General features: G+C 52.8%; 1 protein-coding gene across 3 annotated transcripts; it reads right to left on the reverse strand.

Moving 5' to 3' along the window:
- Positions 1–2,198: 2,198 nt before the first annotated feature.
- On the reverse strand, positions 2,199–17,267 carry HEYL (hes related family bHLH transcription factor with YRPW motif like). Of its 3 annotated transcripts, none has more exons than XM_004740700.2 (5): positions 17,123–17,267; positions 10,696–10,762; positions 9,583–9,666; positions 8,261–8,342; positions 2,199–5,176 (listed from the first exon to the last, which is right to left on the reverse strand). In XM_004740700.2, exons 1-5 carry the CDS (start codon positions 17,200–17,202, stop codon positions 4,503–4,505), a joined length of 987 nt encoding a protein of 328 aa, XP_004740757.1. In that variant the 5' UTR covers positions 17,203–17,267; the 3' UTR covers positions 2,199–4,502. The 3 variants fall into 3 exon arrangements, with proteins under 3 accessions (XP_004740757.1, XP_004740758.1, XP_012900957.1); XM_004740701.3 differs by having other exon boundaries at positions 10,696–10,758; positions 17,123–17,213; XM_013045503.2 differs by lacking the exon at positions 17,123–17,267 and adding an exon at positions 11,579–11,753.
- Positions 17,268–24,168: the final 6,901 nt, after the last annotated feature.

Here is a 24,168-nt window from a genome sequence, read left to right on the forward strand (position 1 = left end):
ATGAATTACAAATCCCTAAAGCTTTCAACACAACATGTTTCTTAGACATCTACCATGGGCCAGGGACTAGGAGGGGCTTGGGGGATGGAGACATCCATCTGGAAATTAATTTCTGCTTTGTTTCCCAGAAAAGTATCGGTTCTTTTTAGGCTCGCAAACTAGAGTCCAATTCACCTACGGAATGGAAATTTATCTTGACTAGGAAATTTATGTTGAGAAAGAAATTCCAACTCTCCTTCACACCTCCTTATGGGATGTCTGGGCTATTGCACACAGGTTAAATCGTCATCTCTGGGGCCTGGGCACTGATGTTTTTGAAAACATCTAAGTGTTTCCAATGAATAGGTAGACTTGAGTCTGGAAACTCCTTCTCCCAGTTACTACCCCAAGCAAGACTTTCTTAAATAGGTCCAACCTTGGCATTTACCTTGGCATTCACCTGGAAAAACCTGCCATGGCTTCCATTGCCCAGAAGCTAAAGTCCAAACTCTGCATGGTGCCCAAGGTTTCCACCAATTTGGATCCAGTCTCTTTCCATTAATGACACCAATGGCTAAGACTGACTCCATGTTTCATATGTCCCAAGCCCTGGGCTGAGGGCTTTCTGTGTGCTACCCCATTTGATCTAACTTCAGGAGACAGTGTCTTGGTTTAGTTGTCTCATCTGTAAAATGGGAACACTCCAAGAAAAGCATTACCAACAGTGCCTGGCACATAGTTACCACTCAGCTTATAGCCATTACTGCCTCATCCCTATTTTATTGATGAGGAAATTGAGGTTTAGGGGTGTTAAGTAATTTGCCCAAGACCACAATCCTGGTATGTGACAGAGGTGAAGGCTGAACCCAGGAAGTCTGGTTTCAGTGCCCCAGCTAGCCTGCCTTTCCTTTGTTGCCAAAGGCCCATGCTCGACTTAGAATCAACTCACAGGGCAGCCCGTGATGTCTCCAGGTCTTTGCACAGAGGTTTCCTGTGCTGGTAGAATGCCTCCTCTGGTATACCTTCAGGAAGCCTTTCTCCCAGCTGTCCCCACCACCGTGGCCACGACGGGCAGAGGCAGACATCCCCTCTGGGTCCCCTGAGCCATCTCAAGAGGCCCCACTCCTTTCTCATCTCAGCATACCGTCGCCAGACAGAGGTCCCAGGCCTCGGAGCACCGGTATGCTCATCACCCCTGGCTCTCCCACGCCTGGCCTGGCACAGAGCGGACCTCTGCAAATGTTTGTCAGATTGATCGCAAGCCAGATCCATCAGGGCAAGAGTGGAGAACAACATGTGCTGGAGGGCCGTGTGCCTGTGCTCAGCTGACGGTGTGTGCTCCAGCGCGAGGGCACGCACACTTTTCTTTGGCCAGAGCCTCCTCACCATTTGCCAGAACTTCCAGTCCCTTGGCCCTGCCTCTCGCTCTGCTCTCCAGCCTCCCCGCAAAGTCGGCCAGTCGGGGGTCCGCCCCTCGAGGCCTTGTGTCATCCAGCAGCTTGAGTCTGGAAGACTCCTCACCTCCTCAGTTCATTTATTCAACAAATATTTGTTGAACACCAACTTGGAGCCAGGTACAGTGCTTGACACTGGATCCAGGGCAGGGAGCAAGCCACCCGTGGCCTCACGGAGCTTATGTGCTGGTGGGGGACACGGTCAATCAAGATGTAAACACACACAGATGTGCGGATGCACGATGGCAAGTGCCTCAGGGACGGAAAGAATAGGGGACTTTGAGATAGATGCGCTAACTATTCAAGCACAGTAGTCAAGGAAGGCTTCTCTGAGGCGGTGAGTTTAAGCCAAGAGTATAAAGAGCTCAGCCATGCAAGAGGTAGGGGAAGGGCATTCGGGGCAAGGGAACCATGTATGCCAAGTCCTAGAGATGGAGACAGGCCAGAATGTCTAGGAAATGACAGAAAGCCAGGGTGGCAGAAGCACAGCGAATGAGATGAGAATTGGCTGGAAGTGACTGGTGGGATGAGAAGAGCTTGGTCTTTATCTTGGGCTTTACCCCAGGGTTGGTGTGATATGATTTGCACGTTTAAAGCTCTCTCTGGTTGCCTTGGGAACTGAGTGACAAAGCAAAGGGAAGCAAGGTGACCTTGTGGAGGGTAGTGATCTGCAGAGAGGTGAAGTGGCCAGATCAGCAGATAGCCGTGGGCTCAGAGAGAAGTGGATGGACTCCAGAGATCTCAAGAAGTAGAATCTTTCAGAGGTTTTTAGAAGAACGGAAACAATTTTATTTGATGTCTGCTACAGCCCCAGCAAGGGGGTAGGAGTCGGGGACACCAGAAAGGCTTGGGAATAGAAACAGAAGATACAAGTCCTCAACCACAAAAACGAATACACAGTCACCTTTCCCACCCGCCATCTCTTGGGGGAAAATGAACCCAAGATCAACTCAGATGCTGAAAAGATCTGGGCTGTTTCCAACTCCTTCAATGGTGTCAACAGATTCTTCTGCAATTGGGTCCCGGCAATGTGGGAATGGGTTTCCCATCTTCTCAGGTTATGAAGTTGTCAAAACTGCGGGACTGGAGCCCAGACCTGGTATCCTGGGAGCAGAGAGAGCTGTGGGGTGGGGGAGCTGGGGTGGAGAATGATTAGGAACAGCAGCCATTCTTCCCGCCCTCTATGGCAAAGGTGAAGTCGGGCTCTGCCTTCTGCTACCTCCCCCTGCCCCCCTTCTCCCAAGTCCTGGCAGTCTGCTGACTTGCCCTGCCCTCCCTCTCTGTCTCCCTTAGGAGCCCCCCTGGCTGGTGACCCAGTCCCTGAGATTCTGCCCTCGCTCCCTGAGGCTGCACATCTCAGACGCATCCAGAAACCCAGAAATCTGAACGAACACTGAATATGTTAGCTCTTCATGCCTCTTGGAGGAATTTGCGTTTTCAAAAGAGATTTCTGGGTCATTTAAATGATCTCTGCCCTCTGTCCCATTTCTCCAAAAGGGCCCTTTCACCAGGGTTTTAGCAAATTCTATGTCTGAGCCCAAGGATCTCCTCAATTTAGTCTCTGGGGAGGGTAGTCCCATCAAAGGGCGGGAGTGAAAGAATCTTCCCAGGGGTGACATTCGAAAGAAGTATTTACCAACCAGCGCAAATGAGCACCAAGGAATTGCCGGCCGGAGGACGCCGTAGCCTCTGGTCAGCCTGGCACTGATCAGTGCAGGGTCCTGGGGGAAAGCCACACGGGGCAGGAGGCATTTGGGAGCCCTCAAGGGAAGCAGATATTTGCCAGCAAGCACAGACGCGGCTCTACATTTCAACAACAGGTCTGGCAACACGGGTCCAGCTGAACATCAGTCCCATGTCTGCCCTGATCTTGTCTGATCTCTGCTGTTCCACTGGGAATGGGGGCCAGGCCATTTGCTCCCTCTGCTAGAGGACAAGTGGCCAGGGCTGGAGCTGGGTCATGAAACAGCCTCTGAGCAGAGCCAGCTGCATGGTATCCTGGGTGAACAGGATCTCAGGCCCTTGACCCACCGTGTGACCTTGAAGGGCCGAACCGCCTCTGACTGTCCTTCCTCTCGTCCCCTCCTTGCAGTTATTTTTGTCCAGCTTGACAGCCCTTGGCTGTCCCACAGTCTGGGCTCTGCGAGCCGGATGCAAACCAGGCAGCACAAACGTCTGGTGCTGAATCCCAAGAGGGCTCCTCCTGGGGCGCCATCACATGGGAACGTGACCCTCCACACTGTGCACCCAACAGGGATCAGGCATCTGGAGGATGGTGAGAGGCAGGGAGCCTTTGTGTTCTCCACTCAAACCCGGCTCTTGTCTGGGAGGGCTGTCCCAGGCCTGCTGGTAAGGACCTCCTGTTTTGGAGTTTTACTGCTGCCCAGAAACCTCCCAGTCTCTATGTAGGGAACTGTGGCTTAGCTGGAGGGGAGGGGTCTGCAGTGGGACAGAACACCCGAGCAGGCCATGCTGGGCCCCTAACCCCCAGGCTTTGGCTGCGGTGGACGGGGGTTCCTGTCCTGTGGCCCACTGCAGTGGGGTAGACAGGGGCAGACGGGGGTTCCCCAGAGACCACTTTGTGTCCCCTGCTCTGTTACAGTCTCCGGAAGTGAGGCAGACACTATGTCCTAGCCCTGGGGGCCTGGGAAGGCTGAACCAGTCACTGCACAAACTGGATTCTGAACTCTCTAGACAAGCAGCCGGACTGAGGCTGTTGTGCCTTTTAGGGTCAAGCTTTATTCCCAGACCTTAGATTTGTGCCTGCTGCTCTCTGTGTGCTGGGACAGGAAAGGGTCTGGGCAATGCTTGTCGGGGCCTTCCCAGGACTTATTTGTCCCAGGTAAGAAATGAGACCAGGCCTCTGAGATCAGAACAGCTCCAGGAGAGCTGGGTCGACAAGCTGGGATGGGCGGTGAGGAGGGGAGGTGGGCCAAAGGAGGAAGGGGCCTCTGATGGGTAAGGGAAATGCCATCACAGACAGGAGCCAGGTCAGGAAGCAGGGCAGAAGACAGCACTGTTTAGAGCTCCTGGAAAAAGAACCCTCCTCGCTCCTTGGGAGAAGCCAGCTCAGAAGGCCCCGATTTCAGTGATTTCAGAGACCCAGGAGTGGCAGGGCCCAGCTCCTGCTGGCCTCCCAGATGCCCCTGGGGAAGAGGGTCTGGGGGCAGGAAGAGCCACATAAGCAGGGGACCCCACAATGCCAGGAGATACAGGGGAAGAAGATCGTAGAAGGGGTGTCGTGTGGCTGCTTCTGGCAGCCCTGATGCTGGGGGCTACAGGCAGGGGGGCAGCTGGTCTCTCCAAGGGACGGGCCCTCCTCATGGAAGATGCCCCTCGACTGGGCAGCAAATTCCTGCGGGCTGGCAGGATGGTGCCAGTGGCTCTGCGCACAGGAGCGGTTCGGAGGGCCTGGAGGGGGTAAGCAAGAGAGGGGGCGCTGGGCAGGATGGGACCGGGCACTCTTCCCAGGATAGTAAGCTGGTTGCTCGGGGCTGACAGCCCTGGACAACTATGGAAGAAGGACCAGGGCCAGGCAGGGAAGGCCAGGGGGCCAGCAGGCGTGGGAGAAGGCTCCATCTCGGCTGCATAGCTGTTGAGGTGCGAGAGAAGACGAATCCGGACGGGGTCTGCACGGCTGCTTGGCCCTTCCAGGACCCCCAGGTACCTGATGACCTCGGTGAGGCACTCCCGAAAACCGATGCTGCGGAAGTCCACTGCCAAGGCTCGGGCATCAAAGAATCCTGCAAAGCGAGGTGTGGTGAGGGTGTGGGCCAGGCAAGGGCCAAGAGCAGATCCTAGGGTCAGGCCTGTGTGACCTTGCACCTGCCACCTCACTCCTTTGAGACCCCGTCTCCACCTCCATAAAGTGGGAATAATCACCCCTATGTGGGGTAGAGGGGACACACTGTGAGGATCCAATGAGTTCACTGAACTAGGAAGCATGATAAAACATGGAGTACCATTTTCATCAACATCTATGATGAATGCAAAGAAGAAACATGGTGACCAGGATAATGTCATTTAGGTGAATACTTGTCAGGCGTGAAAGGCCTGTGCCCATGGGAGGTGGCAGCAGCAGCCTTCAGTGCAGGTCAGTGGGGGGCTCCTCAGAGAAGGCAGTATAGTGTCATACCGTCGCCTGAGGTCTCTGGAGGCCAGGAGAGCTAAGTTCAAATACCAGCTCCGCCACTTAACTAGTGGCTTGACTGTGGATGCGTCTCTTAATCTCTCTAAGCCTCAGTTTCCTTGGCTGTAAAATGGACATAGAGTAATACTTGCCGCACAGGGTCGTGCAGGTGGAATTAAATGCAACAGTGGACAGAAATCATCCCTGACTTCTAAGTTAGCCCTCATTTACACTTGACCCTCAAACAACACAGGGGTTAGGGGCATCGATCCTCCCCCAGCACAGTTGAACACCGAGTAAACTTTTGACTCCCCACAAAACTACTAGTAATGAGAACTACCAGAGATCACTTTTTACTGTGATAGCAGTCTGGAAAGACGGACAGCTCAGGCACGATGATTCGTGCCACCTGCGGTCTTAAGCAGATACTTGGCAACGCGTGAATTCATTGCAAGAGTAACAGGAGGCAGCTAGGAAATTATTCCTGGAGTATAGTATGTACATACCACAGTTAACTTGATACAGTTACAATTCTACCGCATCTTTACGTCTGCATCTCTCTGTGCTGCAAATGGCACTGTGTATGATCTGAAAGGATTTGTATGAGGAAGTTCCGCTAAATTTTAACTTCAGTAATAAATGTGTGTATATATTAAGGTAGTAAGTGATAAAACAGACTTGTATCTTTGTTTACTTTATACATTCATGACACACCTAACTTTCTCTTAATTTTTTCAATATTTTGAGCCTATGTGGTATGTGTGCCTTTTTTTTTTTTTCCAAACAGTTGCAAATCTCCCAAAATGTTTCCACTTAGTGTAAAAACTCTGCATGTAAGTAGACCTGCACTATTCAAACCTGTGTTCAGGGCTCAACTGTGTATGACTGGCCTGGCCCTTGGAGGCATGTGAGTTTGTGCCCTTACCTGCAGGGTGGTCAGGAAAGCAGGACCTGACTCTGGTCCTCAGTGGCCACCGCCACCAGGCTGGGATCCTTACTCAATCTGACTGGTTTCAGTGAGGTCTGACCAGGTGGCCTGGCCACGGAAGTATTCAGTTCTCACTGCCTTTCTACCTGCCCTTCTCCCAACCATCCTCCGTGCAAAGACAGACCAGCCTCAATGAGCACTGGCCTCATGACTCTGGTTGCAAACATCTGGTCCTTGGCTAATGGCTGAGGCTCCCACAGACGGGCAGCTCTGCAGGAGACCGTGTTTGGAGTCAGGCCTCCTTGAGGGCAAGACCTTCCTTGGCTGTATACTTGTGATTTTGAGTAAGTCCATTCAGTTTCTGCGTTTGCTGTTCTTCTTCAGCTAACATATTCTGAGTTCTTATAAAGCACTCAATTCCCATTATCTGATTTAATCCTCAGAAAAATCCTATCATTCCTGTTCTAGAGATGAGAACACTGAGGCACACAGAAGTTAAATCGCTGTCAAAGGTCATGAAGCTAGCAAGTAATAGAGCCAAATTCACAATTCATGGGATTTGAATCAATTCGATTCAGGATTCTAACCCAAAGCCAGGGCTCTAAGCCAGTCCTGTCCTCCGTTAGCCCTTGGCCAGAGAAGGGGGATGCCAACAACCCCTAACCTCGAGATTCTTGTGAAAATCAAATGAGATAATATTGGTGAAAGCATTTTGAAACGATAAAATGCTGGCCAAAATATTAGTCACTATTTTTCTTTGAATTGGATACCCATAAATGTAGTTGGAGAGCTCTCCCCCACTGGTTGATTAGAATCAGAAGTGTTCGCTGTTAGCCATGCATTCCTTTGGCAGAAGTTCTCAAAGTGACCACCTGCATCAGGGTCATCGTGCGTGTTTGCTAAACATGCAAATTCCTAACCTCCAGGCCAGGCCACCTGGCTCAGCATCTCTGGGGTGTGGCCCGTAGCTGTCTGCCCCCAGAGGATACTGGGGCTCACTGAAGCTGGAGAAGCACCAGGCTGGGTCACTTGAAATGCGAATGACCCCTCCAAAGGTGGTCAAGTTAAGGTTTTAGGACTTAGGTCTTTGTGGCCCAGGTCTGCGGAGCTTTCAAGATTTCTCAATTGTGAAATCGCCAAAATACATAGGCTTCATGCAGAGAGAATTTCCATTTGTCCAGAAGTCTTTTTAAAGCCACAGTTCCGCGACTTCACAGTAATGGACCAGCCCAAAATAACAGCACGAGTTACATTTGGGTTCTACCTCAATCCCACGACGGATCTTCAACTGTGAGCATGACCTATGGTCCCAGTGCTGCTAAGGACACCACAGGACCCCAGCACTAGCCCACAAGGCACACCAGTAAACAGTTGTGGGTTAACATCTCAGGCAGCCCCTGCCAAGGTTTCAACTGGGACCCCAGTAAGAAAGAGTTCATTCAGGCTAAGGTTTAAGGAGGGTGGGGGTTAAGGTGGGGAACCTGTAGGGACAATCTGTGTAGATGAGCTCCTCCAAGGGCTAAGGCTGGAAGAAGCAGAGTTGAGGACAAAGTGGGGACCAATGGGGACACTGACAGCAGAGAGGACAATGCTGAAAGGAGAGAGCCAGGCTTTGTGACTGCTGCCCCTGGACCTGCTCCAGCCCCACCACAGACCGTGAGCTCCTTGAGGCCAAGGACCATGTCTACTCTGCTCACCAATGGATCTGCAGGACCTAGCCCCCAGATACGTGTTTCATGAATGACTCCCCGGAGAGAAAAGCACGGGTACCTGTCCCACCAGTGGCATGGAGCATTTTCAAGTGGTCCACTGTCATCTGCAGGACCTCGGCCTTCTCCAGCTTGGAGGAGCCCTGTGTGCACAGAAGACAGAATGTGAAGGCCTCCCGCTGACCTCTCGCTCCCCTCCCTGTAGTCATCAGCCCTCACCGGTTCCAGGTCCCCATCTTCCTCCCACTCCACCACGGCCTGCAGGTAGCCTTCTGCTTTGGCCAAGGTTTCTAAAACGAATAGATTCTCTTCTGTTCCCATTTTAGTCCACGTGCACCCCTGCACTGCCAAGCATCCTTCCCAAAACCCCTCCTTCCCTTGACTTTTTCTGGCTTCTTCTACCTTGCTCTGCCTATTACCTTAACATGGGGCTGTTCCCCAGCGGGCACTGGCTCCCTTTTCTCACTTGCACATTCTCCCCTGAAGGTCTCGTCAACCTCCATGGCTTGGCGCATCATCTGCAGAATCCCACTCCCATGGACCGACCAACTTCCTAGGCCAGCTTTCCTGGGAATCCAACTTTACATTTGCCATGCCCAAGATCTAGCTCACCCTCTTAGCCCCACAGTACCTCCTCTTCCCCTGTTCTTTCTCCTGAACAATGTTTGCTATGCCTCCAGCATTCCCTGGTCTCCTAAGGAAAATCTGAGGGTCAGACTCTCCCCGTGAACTCCTAAGGGCAGGGACCAGGTCTAGGTCATGGCTGGGCCTGTGAAAATTTCAGCAAACACCTCTGGAAAGACCGACTTGTTCTCACCAGCGTAAAGGAAGTCACATAACCCATGACCGTGCCTTGGAGTACAGGGTGGAGAACCTTTGAGACTGTCTGATTGATTTCTCCATCTGACTCCCTTCCCACTGCCACGCTCCTACCCCACACGGGCAGTGGCAGGGGGCTCACACCCCAAGCAGCCCGCTCCGCCTTCAAACAGCTCTGGAACTGTCAGCAGTGCAGAGGGTGAGGGGGCTCTAGAGGCACACAGTTCTGTGGTCCAGTTCTGTTCTGTGACCTCGTAGGTATGTGATCAAGTGCAAGGTACTTCACCTCTCTGTGCCTCAGTTTCCTTATCTGTGTAACGGGCATAATTGTCTCTACCCTTTAAGATCATTTTGAGGATTCCTGTCAAGGGGTGATGGAAAGAAAGCCCCAACATTGGAGACACCAGAGTCAATATAAATTTCTATCCCCTTTCTCCCTGGCTGATACCAGCAGGTGACAGGTATCAGCAAATGAGGCAGCAGCACGTCAAGGAGCTGCTGCCAATCAGTATGACATGCCACCTGTGTAGGGTTTCCTCTGGCACCAACAGGAATATCACATACCTGTTTCTCAAAGGCGGTGGGGACCAAGCGTCGCAACTCAGAAAGGCTGCTGTTGATGCGGTCTCGGCGCCGTTTCTCTATGATCTAAAACACAATGACAGGAATTTACTCACAGGCACTTCGCCGGTTTCCAATGTGCTTTGAGGGACACTGACTCATATCTTCTCTCACAATACTTCTGTGAGGAAGGGAAATCTGTTCTTACTTAAGCAGGGAGGAAACCAAGGCTCAGAGAGGGGCAGTGACTTGCTTAAGGTCACACAGCGAGGCAGTGCAAAGCTGGGAGTGGAACTCCAATCTCTTGTCGCGGTCTGGAGGGGTGATGTTCAAAATGCTCAACCACAGGCACAGCAGGAGACTGACCCATCAGAACAGGGACATCAGCCACAGCCCCGCAGCAGGCCCCAGAGGGCTCCAGCCAGCCAAGCTTACCCCTTCAGTTGCTGGGTGGTGAACAGGCACTGCTTCCAGCTGGGAAGGCCTCTCTCTCATTCACACAACCTCATTCTCACCTCGCCCTACTGGTAGCTGAATACTGATAGCAGGGCAGACATTATGACCCCCATTTTACAGATAAAGATGAGGACTGGAAGGAAGTGGTTGGCCTAAGTGAGTGGCAGGGCTGGTCTTTGCCCCATTTCCGGTCTTTGGACGCCCAGGGCAGAAGCACAGCTGCATCCTGGGGGCATAAGAGGGTGGGGGCTGGGATGAGGTGGCAGAGAGCAAGTCAGGGAGCCACCTTCTTCTGTTCCCCCACCCAGCACCCTGAGAGGAAATGAAAGTTCTGGTCTTGGACAGGAGAAGGGGAGGCCAGAATAAACAGTAAGGCCTAACTGCGTGTCAGGTGTTCTGAGTGTATTACATGAATTCATTTAATCTTCAAAATAGCCCTGTGAGGCAGGCACTCTCACTGGCCCAGTTACACAGCTGAAGAAATGAGGCAGGGAGAGGTTAGGGGGCTTGCCCAAAGTCTCTCTGCTAGCTCGGCAGAGCCAGGGTTGGCCTTCAGGCAGTCTGGATGGGGGTGAGGTTTCTGACCTGGGTTCTCCTGGCCAGGCCCTGGGGACTCAGGGCAAAGACTGGATGGGCAACTCTGCCCAGACAGACACTCACCCCTCTGCGTTTCTTCCTGGCTTGCATCTGCGAAGGGCTGGGGGTGGACAGCGGCCTGGCCATCTGGCTGCAGAAGAAGAGAAAGGCTGATTTTTCAGCGCTCAGGGACCATCTCCCTGACCCGGCCTGAACTCGAAGGAGGCAGGGATGTGGGCGGGCACTGCCCCCTCCGAGGCTGGTTGTGGTCTCCGCGGCAGCGGCCGAAGACTCCCAGGCTGGGAGGCGGCGCAGGGCAGGCGTGGGTGGGGGCCCATTGCTCCACAGCCAAGTCGCCCCTGCGCTGGGTTTCGCCCCAGGGTCGCGCAACGGCTGAGGTGGAGGTTGCGGGGGGGGGGGGGCGCGGGGGGCGGTGGTCACTGGGCTCTGGGCCCGATCCGCTCGGCCTCGCCCCCTGCCCCTCGCCGCGGGCGTCGGGGAACCGCAGCCGGCCGCCGCGCTCCTGCAACCCGATCCCGGGCGGGGCGGGCGAGGGCACGGGCGGCGGCGGCGGCGGCGGCGGGGCCGGGCCGGCGGGTTGGGTTTCAGAGGGAGCCGCTGGGAAGAGCGTGGAAAGAGCAGATGCCGCCGCTTCCCACGGGCCGGGCGCGCCCGCCGCCCGCCGCCCGCCCTCCGCCCCGCCGGCAGCTGCCGCCTCCTCCCACGCAGCGCGGCCCGGGCGAGGGGGAGGCGGCATCTGGGTCACAGGCCCCCTCGGACTCTCGGGACGCTGCCCTGGCCTCCCCCGAAGGCTACAACCCTGCATCGCGTAGGGTCGCCCTTCCGCAGGCCTGGCACAGGATGGATGTTTGCTCGCACCCCGGGGAGTCCCCATTGCCAGGAAGAGGTTCAGCAACGGCCCCCCCACCCTGGGGAGGGGGGGAACGGCTTTCCTGCCGCGACTGACCGATATCTTCTCCAGCCCAACAGCTCGCCCCGCTAACGGTTTCCTGCTTCAGAGGCTCTCCCGGAACACAGGGGATTCTCGGGATTCTTGCACAGAGGGCCATTCATTTGGCCAACACCCCGAAGGTCCCATTCAGGTCCAGGGCTGGACTGGACATGGTCAGCCAGGCCCCAGCCGTCCAGACACTCCACTCCCAGGGGGAGAAATGCCCTAGCAACAAATAACTTTAGTCAAGGGGACTCCCCTGCCATTTCCAAATGCAAAATGCCACACATCTGAGCATGTACCCCTGAGCTTGGCTCTGCTCCACCACCACCCTTGTCTTCCCCAGGGGCTCCCATCTCAGCAAAGGCACCCCATCTCCCAGCTCTGTGAGGCCACCTGGCCACCACTACCTTTGATTCCTCTTCTGTCCTCATCCACCTCATCCAAAAATGCCCGTTCCGTGTGAGATACATCTCTCCTCTGTCCTACTTATTTCCACTCCTGCTCAGAGGACAAAATCTGTCATCTGTCACCTGGACTGCTGCAAGAGTCTATCGCTGGGTCCCTTTGCACCCCTTTGACCCCCTACAAACAGGCCTAGTGATCATTTAAATACACATCTGATTTTGTCACTCTCTTAAAACTCCTCAGGGCCTTCCCAATGCTTTTAGGATCAAGGCTGTCATCTTCCAGGTGGCCCAGCTGGCTCTTGTCACCTCCTAGACTCAACCCTCCTTTGCTCTGTGTGCTGCAGCCTGTGACCGCTCTACTCCTCCTGTGGCTGCGCATACTGTTCCCCTAGCCTAGAGTTCTCTGGTGCTTCCCTGTCTCCCCACCCCCAAGCCTCAGCCTCTTGGCTAGTACCTTCTACCACTGTTCAGATCTCAACACAAATGCCACCTTCCCCGGGAGAGCCTTTTTTGCCATCCCTCCTCCCATTAGATAGCCCCTGATCTACCCTCTCCTATCATCCTGCATTCACAGCATGGATGCCCACTTGTTTTTTATGTATATGATTATTTGATTAATGTCTATCTCTCCAGCAAGTACGTAGGTTCCCTGAGGTCACAAACCATGTCTGTCTCATTCACCATTGCAGGCCCTGTACCCAGCCAGTGCTTGGAGCACAGCAGAGCTCATGGTTGCACTCCCTCCTCCTGCCCCCATCTTTGGCATCACCGGGGACCAGAGAAGTGACACCATAAATGCTACCTCCCAGGCCTTTGTGGAATGGGGGCCTATGTGGCTCACCAGGAGGGTCCCAGCCCATGTAATTATCCTCTTGGCACGAGAGGCTAGATCATTTTCATCAAGTGCTCAAAGAAAGAAGGTTGCAGGAGAGTTCACATCAACAGTGATCAAATCCCCCTGCTATGTCCCTGGCTTTGTCCAGCTACATCTGGAAAAGGGCATCTCCTTCCAAACATCTGGATGAGAAAGGCTGGTAAGCTCCTGGGAGGAATGGCCCAGCAAGCTAGGTCCAGGGCTCAGATGGCCAGATCCTGAGATCTGTAGGGCAGCTTGTTTACAAAGCTATGCTCAGGACAAGCCCCAAGAGCCAAGGGATACTAAAACATGACCTTTGTCTGCCCCCCCTCCCGACTGGATAAGGAGTCCCTAGGGGTATTGGGTTAGCACTGTGCACGTCACTGCCCCTCAGCCTGATCCCTCCTCAGGGACCATCTGTAGGAGGCTGGCACGCCCCTTGTAGGACACAATAGCTCTGCAATCCCTTTATCCACTCTCCTGGTCACTCATTCTCTGTAGTATTATCCCCTTCCCCAACTCCCATATCTCACAGGCAAACCTCATTTCACAGTTTTCTTGGCATCACTACGTATATTTCCCTCCTTTGAGCCTAACAAAAGCCCCATTTTACAGATGAGGATGCTGAGGCTTGAAGACCAAAGGCAGCTTGCCCAGCCTAAGCAGCTGCTTAAGAGCAAAGCCAGCATGGGAATCCATGTCTTCTGGCTCCAAAATCAGCATTGTTTTCCCCCTTAATTCCTATTTCCTGTCTGTCTGAATAGCCCTCCAGTCCCCTTATCCTTAAAGCTCCCAAGAGCTCAACCAGAGCTCACTTCCAGGCTGTGATCTGGCCCTGACACTGGGGGGAGGTGTGAGAGCTTCTTGTCTGACAGTCTGAAAATAAGGCAGATTTTCACGGACCCAGAGAAGATATGCCGACCACCAAGATCTGCTCCAGGGACCTTCAGTGGTCCCTAGCCAGATTTCTGGGGAGGTCTCTCGGGGTGAGGTTGCGGGGGGAGCAGCATTCTAGGTGGTCTGGCTGCCAGTCCTGACTGCCCTCAGCACTCACCCTCAGGCCCCCTGGGGCACTCCCCCCCAAACCCTTACAGATAGATGACTCCACTCATTTTGCATTAACCAAAGGCAGAATCATGATATCCCCAGTGAAGAGTTTTCAGGAGCGCTGAGCCCACTTGCAAATCTGAGAGGGGAAGGGTCTGTTCCAGGCCACACAGCAAATTAGAGGAAATTCCAGAACTGGAGCCAAGTCTCCTGGCTTTTAAGCCAGTACTCTTCCCAGTGTACCCCGTATTGCCACCCCCTCCTCCACCATGTGTGTCCCATAGCCAGTACTCCTTGTTCTAGACAGTACTTCAACATTCACTTGTCTCCTTTATTGCACAACAGCCCTGTGAATTAAATCTTACTGGGGCTATTTCACATTAGGAAAAATAATCATTTGATAGATGGAGTGACAGAGACACAAAGAGTTAAGAATCATGCCCAGCGGGGTGCCTGGGTGGCTCAGTGGTTAAAGCCTCTTCCTTCAGCTCAGGTCATGATCCCAGGGCCCTGGGATGGAGCCCCGCATGGGCTCTCTGCTCAGCTTCCTCTCCCTCTGCCTGCCACTCTGCCTACTTGTGATCTCTGTCAAATAAATAAATAAAATTAAAAAAAAAAAAAAAAGAATCATGCCCAGCAAATCATCAGGCTCCTGATCTTTTCATTAGGCCAAGCTGCCTTGTGAACATGGCAGCTTCCAATTGAATGGTGACCCCTTCTAGAGCAGCCTTTGTTGGAAGTTACCTTGGGCTAAATCAGGGAGCTGTGCAGTTTAGGAACATTACCTCACCAAAGCCACCCCCACCCCCACCCCGTGAGGTAGGTATTAGCTTCCCTGTGCTGTAAGGAAGAAAATCTGAAGTCCAGAAATGCCCATGTTAATGGTGGTGAGAATCAAACTCAGGTCTGACATCAAAGGCCACCATGTGCCTTAAATCATGTAAGAAAGATCCACAGGCCCCGACCCAGTGCCTGATATATGACAGGTGTTCACTGAATGTTCACAGAGGGGGAGGGGAGAGAGAAGCTGTACTCTCCTTTGGGACCCAGCATGTGTCAGCGGAGTTGGGGGGGTTGGGGATTGCTGGGTTCAGATAAGAGATCTGTGGGTGATTTTCTCATATGGGACAAGATGCCGCCACCAGGCAGATGCCCACAGTAACAATGGAATACACCGTATTTCTTATTCTCACGTCTTCAAGTGTGGGGGATTTGCGCCCTGCCTCTGACCCCGGGGAGCCTGGCTGCCCCAGTCTTGTGGCCCTTGCCACTGTTTATCTGGCTCTCTTTGTACATGAAGCTCTTCTTCTCTGAGAGTTCCCCGAGGGCAGAGGCTTAGCAGGATACATCTGGGCCCCCCACGCCCAGCCCAGGGTCTGGGCCACAGCAGGCATCGTTCAGCACACCCTGAATTGAAGCATTGATGTCTGCTGGGGGGAGGGCCCTTTGGTGAGTGCTACAAAGAGGGGTCTATAAGTCAGCCTCTGCCAGATGTCCAACTGCTTTCTCTGCTCTGAGAGGGTCTGCTCCTTTAAGAATCTAAACAGTCTCTAACTAAAAAGGCTCTGGCTAAAAAGACAAAATGCTGTGTAGGAAAAATCTGCCCACCGATCCTTTAGGCCGTTGCCCCAATGCCACCACCTTCAAGAAGCCCTCCCTGATCCCTCTGTGTATAAGTGACCTCTCCCTGCTTGGATGCCCTCACAGCCCACAGTCTGTCTCTCCTTCCATCTTCCATTCTGTCCATGGTCTTTGTGTGACCTGGCAGGTCACTGGCCAAAATGCAAATTCTTGGAAGACAGAGCCAGCTCTCTGGCATCAATTTCATGCCTCTGATTCATGAAGACCCAATGACATTGAATTTGAGAACCCCCTCCACTACCACCACATGGTGCTGGGCCCTTCCCTTGCTCCTAGCAGGCCCAGACTCAGAGAATTGCTTCTCTAAATAGCAATTTCTGCTAAACAGTTTAAGAATGCTAATAAGTAGCATAGGAAATTGTATTATATATCCCCAAACCCAATTAATGTACAGGATTCAAGGGGGATATCTATTACCTTACGTCCCGTTATAAGCTATAAATACTTGGAAACTGGTAACATTTTACTAGGATTTGTGTTTGAGGTAGGATCTCCTGGTCTCAGAAAACTGAAGTCACTGAAATGATAAAGTCTGCTCAAAAACATCCCTAAGGATGAACTGAATCCCCCTTTCAAATTGTTCTAGAGAGTCAGGTTTGGATGAGTCAGGAGAGATCAGATAGCCCCCCTCCCTTTCCCACTCCATACCTTCCTTTTATTTTATTGATGAGGAAACAGGCTCAGAAAGAGAAAGCAACAGCCCAAGGTCACATGGTGAGTCGGTGGCAGGTTTGGGTCTGCAGACTCCCACTTGGTTCCTGCTGCTCTTTCAGGGCTCTGGGCATCACATGTTGGGTGCGTGACACGAATTAAACATTTGCTACGTGCTAAGCCCTCTGCTAAGCCCGTGACATACATGCATCATCTTATTTGATTTTCCCGGTAAACCTGGAATCGGTTCTGTCATTTATACCCATTCCACCGATGAGGAAACTGAAGCTTGGATTGTTCACAGAACTGGGGAAAGTGGAATGGTGCCGGTGGAGTTCGTTCCATAGGTTTGAAGCAGGTCAGAATATTTACCAGGAGCTGAGAGGCATTGGCAGCAGGGTGTGCATTAGAAAGAGTGTTGGAATTGGAATCTAGGCCCCTGCACTGGCAAGTCAGCTATTATTTTCTTCGGTACCAAAACCTTCATTCCAAAGTCCAGTTTGCTCAAGGGAAGGAGATCCTTCCCCGCTGTGAGCCTTTTGTGTACTAGATGGAAAGTGCACCCAAGCTAGGGTAGAATAGAGAAAATATGGCTATTCTGCCTACTCAGCGGGGGTGTGGAACAATGAAGGTTTCCTAAGATCTTCAGGGAAAACTCCTCTCCAATAGCTTCAACCTGGCACTTCTACAGAAAGACTATCACCAACTGGGCATGAAACCCCAGAGCTGAACTCCACTTCCATCCCGGCACCCTGGGCCTCAAATGCAGAGGATCCAGACACTCGTGCGTGTCACGGCCCACGCTGCACACGTGCCCCCACTCGCACCTCCCCCCAACACACACACCTGCGGGCCTTCGCCCACACCTGCGTCTCCTGAGGCCGTATGGAGAAAGAGTCCTAAGGCCCGCTGAACCCGTCCAGGCACTCCCAGTATCCCCATCCCAGCCCTCACCTCAACTCGCCCTCGCGGCCCACGTCGATGGGTCCGTCGGACTCGCTGTCAGACCCGCTGGGCTCCCTGGGCCGCTTCATGGCAAGCACAGGCTCTGGGTCTCAGAGCGACGGTGCCTGCTCCCGGCCGGGAAGTGGGGCCCCGCCCCCGGCCCCGCCCCCGCCCCGCCCCCGCCCCGCCCCCGCCCCGCCGCCCTTTCCCAGGGCCCTCTCCTGCGCCGCAGCTCTGGCGCCCCGGCGCCCCCTCGCCCCCGCGGTGACGCGCAGGCCGAGCCGTGGGAAGGCCCCGGGCGGTCACCGCCCCCTCCGACGGCTGGGAGGTCCGGCTCCGCTCCGCCGCCCTGGCCGCGGCGCGCTGGGTGGCCTTGGGCAGGTGCCCTTGGAGGCCCACCTCCGGGGAAGCCGGGGGTCCTCGTCTGTCCCTGATTCACCAGGGGCGCTGCGGGTCTCTGGGGGCGCCCCTCGGGGATGCCCCAGTTTCTACAAGGGTCGAGCCCGTCGGCTTCTGCCTCCTGGGGTTCTGGGAAGAGTCAGACACATCGGGTTTGGTGAGGTTGGTGGGGGTGGCTGTGGTCTGATGCTTGACAAGAACCCTCTGGCAGCTTTTCCCATAGGGGTCCAAGGCATGTGGAATGTGTGTGTGTGTCGGGGCGGGGCGGGAGGGAGGCTCCAGCATGAGAGAGGCGGCTGTCATCTCCCACAAGGGACGGCTGAAGTTGTGGCTGTACCGGGGCTCTGGCCAAGAGAACTGGACCGGTTGGTGGGGGTGGTGGGTGTCCCTGGGAATCAGTTCCCAGTTACCAGAGGCCAAGAGCACCAGGAGAGGTCTCCATTCCCAAAGCTGTGGCAGGGCCTCAAAAAAGAAGGTGGAGAAGTACTCTTCAGCCTCCCTTCCTGAGTCCCCCACACAACCAGAGCCAACTGTTCACTCAGTAGGGACTCCAGCTGAGAAGGGAGACTCAAGGAAGATTCTCAGGGATTCACCAGCCAACCTTATGGCCCAGTGCCTCAGGGGAGCTCCCAAGGCTCAGAAGGAGGCAGAAAGGGAACAGCCTACAAGGTGGACTTCAAGGAAGGCAGGGAGGAAGAGACGGGAGTGTCTTGATGGGGTGCATCAGACCCCAGAGAAGTCTCTCTCCTTCACCCACCCACCAGAACACAGAGGAAGCCACCCCTCTGCTTGGGTCATCTGAGCATACCTGCACTTTCCAGACCTGCTTGCGGACCCTTGATTACAGTAGTGGGCAATAACATCCCTGTGCCCCCTTCCACACATGTCCACGGACACATGGACAAGTACGCGTTCACACACACTCTGAGACATGGGTAGTAGGAACAGTCAGAACCTACACGCAGTGCTTTCTCAGAAGGCCCTAGTGGTCACCCCAGCCACACCTATGGACTCTTACCCCAGATGCCCTTAGCGCTCACACACCTTCTGTGGGCACACACCAGTGGAGTGGAAATCGCAACCAACATAGAAGTGGCATGATCCACGCACTGTGCATTCCCTGGAAAGGCAGAGATCAGAGATGCCACGAGGTACCTGCCCCTGTGTAGGGACTCCAACTGCAAGGCCTGGCAGTGTCGTGGATTTGCAGGGGAAGGTGAAGGGCTCTTTTGTGCGCATGTTCATGTGAGATGCCCCAATTCATCAAAATGGGATGCACAGTGAAACAGGGGGTCTGGAGCTCAGTAAAGAGGTCTATTTAAATCTGGAAGTCACTAGGTAATAGGTGGCACCTAAAATTACAGGTGTAGATGGATTACCCAGAGAGAAAGTGTGGATGAAAATAGAAGAGAGGTCTAGCTAAATAGTTTTATTACACCTGAAACTGTTTTGTAAGTATTAATTCACTTAATTCCGGACAGCTCTATAAAGTAGTAATATTGTGTCATCCCCACTTTAAAATAGGAAACGAAGACCCTGAGAGGTAGAGTAACTCTATACCTGAAATGGACAGGGGGTGCCTGGGTGGCTCAGTGGGTTAAAGCCTTTGCCTTCAGCTTGGGTCATGATCCCACGGTCCTGGGATCGAGCCCCACATCGAGCTCTCTGCTCCGCGGGAAGCCTGCTTCCTCCTCCTCTCTCTCTCTCTCTCTGCCTTCCTCTCTGCCTACTTGTGATCTCTGTCAAATCAATAAATAGAATCTTTAAAAATAAAATAAAATGGACAGGGAGTAGGGGCACCTGGGTGACTCAGTTGGTTGAGCATCTGACTCTTGATTTCAGCACAGGTTATGATCTCAAGGTTCTGGGATAGAGCCACTGCATCAGGCTCTACACTCAGTGGGTAGTCTGTTCTGAGACTTTTTCTCTCTCCCTCTGCCCCTCGCTCTGCTTGCATTCTCTCTCTCTCTCTCAAATAAATTAAAAAAAAAAAAACAAACTTTAAAAAATGGACAGGGAATTCAATGGAAGGGCTGGAATTCAACAAGACAACTGGGTTCCAGGACCAAACCATTAGGCTTTATTACCTTGTATAGTTTTTAAACGTTAGGCTCTCTTATCTAGTACTAAGCCTAGAACTATGCCATCAGTACTATAGCCATGAGATACATGTAGCTACTAGGCAGTTGAAACGTGGCTAGTCTAAATTGCTGTGTGCAGTAAGTGTGAAGTACATACCAGAACTGAAAGAGAGAGAGAAGAAAGGAAGGTAGAAAGGAAAGAAGGAAAGAATCTCATTTGTGTCTTTACTATTGATTAATATGTTAAGATGATAATACTTTGCACATATTGGACTAAAAAAATTAAACTTAACTTCGCTTTTATTTTTAGTTTTTTTATGATTTTATTTATTTTTGTGAGAGAGCGTGAGCACAAGCAGGGGACAGGGAGGGGCAGAGGGAGAAGCAGACTCCCCACTGAGCAGGGAGCCTGATATGGGGCTCAGTGGTGTGGTCATGACCTGAGCCAAAGGCAGATGCTTAACTGACGGAGCCACCCAGGCACCCCTAGCTGTTGTTGTTGTTTGTTTGTTTTTAAATTTGGCTACTAGAAAAATTTATGCAACTCTCATTACATTTCTTTGGACCGTGCTAATCTAGTGCAGGGTTACTTAACCTCAGCTCCTTTGGGGCTGGAAAATTCTTTTTTGCTTTTAGGCTTTTTTTTTTTTTTAAGATCTTACTGATTTATTTTTGAGAGAGAGTGTGTGCTGAGTGGGAGGAGGGGCAGAGCAGGGTGCCCTTGGGGGGACTCAGTCCCAGGACCCTGAGATCATGACCTGAGCTGAAAGCAGATGCTTAACCGACTGAGCCACCCAGGTGTCCCTGGGGCTGGAAAATTCTTTCTTGTGTGGAGCTGTTCTGTGCATTGTAGGATGGTTAGCCGCATCCCTGCCTTTTACTCGCTAAGTGCCAGTAACACCTGCCCCACTTAAAAATGTCCCTGTGTTGTAGGAAACGTCCCCTAGAGGAAAAAGCACCACTGGCCTAGGGAAACCCCAACACTAGGCGTTGAGAAGGAGAGAGCTGCCAGAAGAGACTGAGAGGGAGCAGCCAGGAAGGTGGAGGAGAGCCAAGTGGGGTGTTACAGCAGCCAGAAGGGTGTTTCAAGTCTTCAGTCAAGCTCCTTTAAAGTGTCAGTAGATCATGTCCCTTACTGCTCAAAACTATCCATAGGTTTGCCATCCCATTCAGAATAGAATCCCAAGTGTCAGCTGTGGTCTCTATCTAGGGTAACTATGTAACTTATCATCTAAAGCTGGGGCGCCCTTGAGAGGGGAAAGGAGGCAATAGTAATAACTATGGTGGGACATCCCAAGGCTTCCAGATGTGGAGGGTCATCCTAAGTGCTGGCGCCTGTCCCAGCCTTGCTCACTCAGCGCGAGAGCCTTCTTGCCACCAATATTTATGTTTTTTGCTATCACACGGCTTTACATTTACTGTTCCCTCTACCTGGACCCCTCGTCCTCCAGATCCTAGATCACCTCGCTCCATGCAGGGCGTCCCTCAGATCTGCCATCCTCAGAGAGGACCCTCCCCACCTCCCATCTAAAATAGCCACCAATCCCCTGGTCACTCTGTGTTCCCCCCCTCACTTCGTCTTCCTTTACTGCATCTACAAATATTGCTGACGTTATATTATGTATGTGGATATACTTGTTTATTGTCCATGTCCTCAATCAGAAGATAAACTCATCGAGGGTAGAGATCTGTCGCTTTTGTTTCCTGCTGACTCTCCAGCACCCAGCACAGTGCCTGGCACGTAGTGGGTGTGCAGCGAATAAAAACTGGCTGGCAGAAGAGTAAGCTAGGACAATGGCTGGAGGGAGACGTGAAATTCAGCATTTGTTTGCTTTTGCTTTTGTTTTTTTTAAAGACGGGAAAGAGTGGGGTCTGGATCCAGTAGCAAGGACTTCTACTACAAAAAGGCTTCCATCTTGAAGTTCCTGGGGTTAGGAGTCATTTTTGTTGTTCAAAACCATGTCCTTTCATGTCCCCAGCTTTAGATGATAAAGAAAGTGCCCAGCACGTAGTGGGCATTCTAAAATATTAATAAAATAGGGGTGCCTGGGTGGCTCAGTGGGTTAAAACCTCTGCCTTTGGCTCCGGTCATGATCCCAGGGTCCTGGGATCGAGTCCCATATTGGGCTCTCTGCCCAGAGGGGAGCCTGCTTCCTCCTCTCTCTGCCTGCCTCTCTGCCTACCTGTGATCTCTGTCTGTCAAATAAATAAATAAAATCTAAAATAAATAAATAAATAAAAATAAAATATTTATAAAATAAGTAAACGAAATAATAGTGATGATGGTAATAACAAAATTCTATTGCACTCACCCTTTTACTGTACTAAGTATTTTGACATCTAATAACTCATTTAAACCTCACCACAATCCTATACTAGAGGGTATTATGACTATCTATTATAGTCCCATTTCACTGAGGCATAGGGAAGTTAAGTAACTCCCCCAAGGTCACATAGCTAGTGGGTAGTTGAGCTGGGATTCTACCCAAGCAGGTTGGCACCATCCACGTTGGTCATCTCTGTGTCCTGCTTAGCGTGGGGTAAACCAAGCCCAAGACTCCAGCATTTGGCCACGCAATGGGGACTGGGTTTGGGGGGGAAGAGAGGGAACAAACCCAAATGATGCTTGATTCCTGTCTGGGTACTTGAGGAGATGAAGGTGACAGGCACCAAGGGGAACACAGAAGAAGGGGAGAAGTTCAGTGTCGCCTTGTTCTTTCTGAGACCCATGAATACCCAGGAATAGAACCCGGCGAGAAGTCTGGACTGGAGTAAAGACTGGGGACTAGTAGCTGAAGCCGTGGGGCACAGGATCTCGTGTAAAGCAAGAGGGAAAAGACCCAGGATAGAAGCCTGGGGAACAACAGCCAGAGAAACTCCAGGAAGATGGAGGAAAATTAGGGAAGAATGGAGGGCCAGAGGTCGCGGCCAGAGAGGACCAAGGACAAGTGCTTGGTTACCAGTCCTGGGACTCAGAGAGGAAGATGAGCAGTCACAAGGTCACAGAGGCCTCAGCATGAGTGGAGGAGGCAAGAAAGGGGCCAGGATGGGGAAGTGTCTGAGGGAGGCAGAAGCAGTCTTAAAGAAGAGGCAGGTCAATGAAAGCGCCCCAGAGGGCCTCAAGAGGAATTTGCTTGCTGATGGGGGAAGGGGGGTCAGAGCAGGCAGAAGAGCGAACCCTTCTGGGGCTCAGAGAGAGGCCGAGAGGGGACTTCTGTTCCCCCCACTTTTCCTGTCCTCCTACTCCAGAGCTGAGCGAGCAGGGAGATTTTCAGAGGCAGATTTCAGCTTCAGCTCAATGTCTGGTCCCCACTCTAGGTCACCCCATCTCCTGTTGGCGCTGGTACTCGGATTCCTGAATGCTCACGGCCCAGGCTCCAAATAGTTGGGTTTCACGATACCTCCACTGGGCCAGGCACTGAGCCTCTGACTGTTGGCTAGCGACGGTATCTGAGGGGTCCTAAAGGAAAGGATGGCTGGCACGGAGGTGCTCAGGGCGGTGGTTGGGAATTACTAGTTGTGCAGTAATTTCTGTCCGTCCCTGTATGTCCCAGACGCGGGACCCAGGTCAGGTCTGCTCACCATCATGTCCCCTAGCACCTTTACCGAGGGCCTAGCAGTGTCTGGCACTTAGTAGGTGTTTGATAAATATTGGCTGAGTGTCTAGCGATGGAGAGGGGTACTGGGGGGCTCTGTGGAGGAGTCCTTGGGGGCACTCTCCTGAGCCAGGGCCTGGGGGGAGGGCTGGAGCTCCTGGGGGCCACTCCATCTTCCCTCTGTAGGGCCTTGCCCCTCCTTTTGTGTCTGGCCTTTCTGCACTTTGTTTTTCTTATCTGTAAAATAAGCTGATAACAAAGCTATTCACTCCATAGGCTGGTTGTGAGGGTTAAATAAGGTAAGGGGCATAGAGCAGTGCCTGGTGTTCAGGATGAAAGTTGGAAATATTAGCATTTGGGCTAAGCCTCTGTCTCGGTGCATTCTCTCCCTGGGAGATTCATCTGCTTCTGTGGTTTTACCTCCTATAAGCCAACGGTTCCCAGATTTATACCTCTAGTGTAGACCTTTTTTTCCCCTGAGCTTTGGACCCATATCTCCAACGGCCCAGCGTCTTTCTCCTTATACTCCTGTTGGTCCACCGATGTTCCAAGACCCAGCGGGGTGTGCCGGGCCTGCCCAGGCCCTCCCCGCCGGCTCTCTGCGCCCAGGCCCACATCCACAGGGCTCCCAGCCCAGATGTCCAGCGGCCCCATCACCACTTTCCTGCTTGCTGTTCCATCCCTGAGAACCCATCTGAGCCTCCTTGCCTCACCCCCTCCCTGACCTCTGCTCCTCCCAGGCCCTTCCTGTCCTCCCCTTGCTCTCCTCCCCTGCTCCCCTGGGACCTCTCAGCACTCACTCCCCACCTCCACAGCTGCCGCCACAGCTGGTCCCTGACGGAATGCGCAGCTGCTGAGAGCCACATGTGGGGAACAGGCTGTGCACAGCGACCCCTGGGGCCAGGCGGGGGTGGGGAGTGGGACCATCTGTCTGTGTCTGTTCATGCATCTACTACACACACACACACACACACACACA

Source organism: Mustela putorius, unplaced genomic scaffold, assembly GCF_011764305.1.
Source record: "Mustela putorius furo isolate JIRA1106 unplaced genomic scaffold, ASM1176430v1.1 tig00003853_pilon_pilon_pilon, whole genome shotgun sequence".
Lineage (NCBI taxonomy): Eukaryota > Metazoa > Chordata > Mammalia > Carnivora > Mustelidae > Mustela > Mustela putorius.

What these genes read in the sequence shown, in the direction of transcription:
- HEYL (XM_004740700.2), bottom strand. Translation starts at nt 17,202, where the DNA reads ATGAAGCGGCCCAGGGAGCCCAGCGGGTCTGACAGCGAGTCCGACGGA. An exon ending in GGCCGCGAGGGCGAGTTGAG is followed by an intron (nt 10,763 to 17,122) that starts GTGAGGGCTGGG and finishes CTTCTTCTGCAG; the next exon opens with CCAGATGGCCAGGCCGCTGT. An exon ending in CCATGCCACTGGTGGGACAG is followed by an intron (nt 5,177 to 8,260) that starts GTACCCGTGCTT and finishes CTCGCTTTGCAG; the next exon opens with GATTCTTTGATGCCCGAGCC.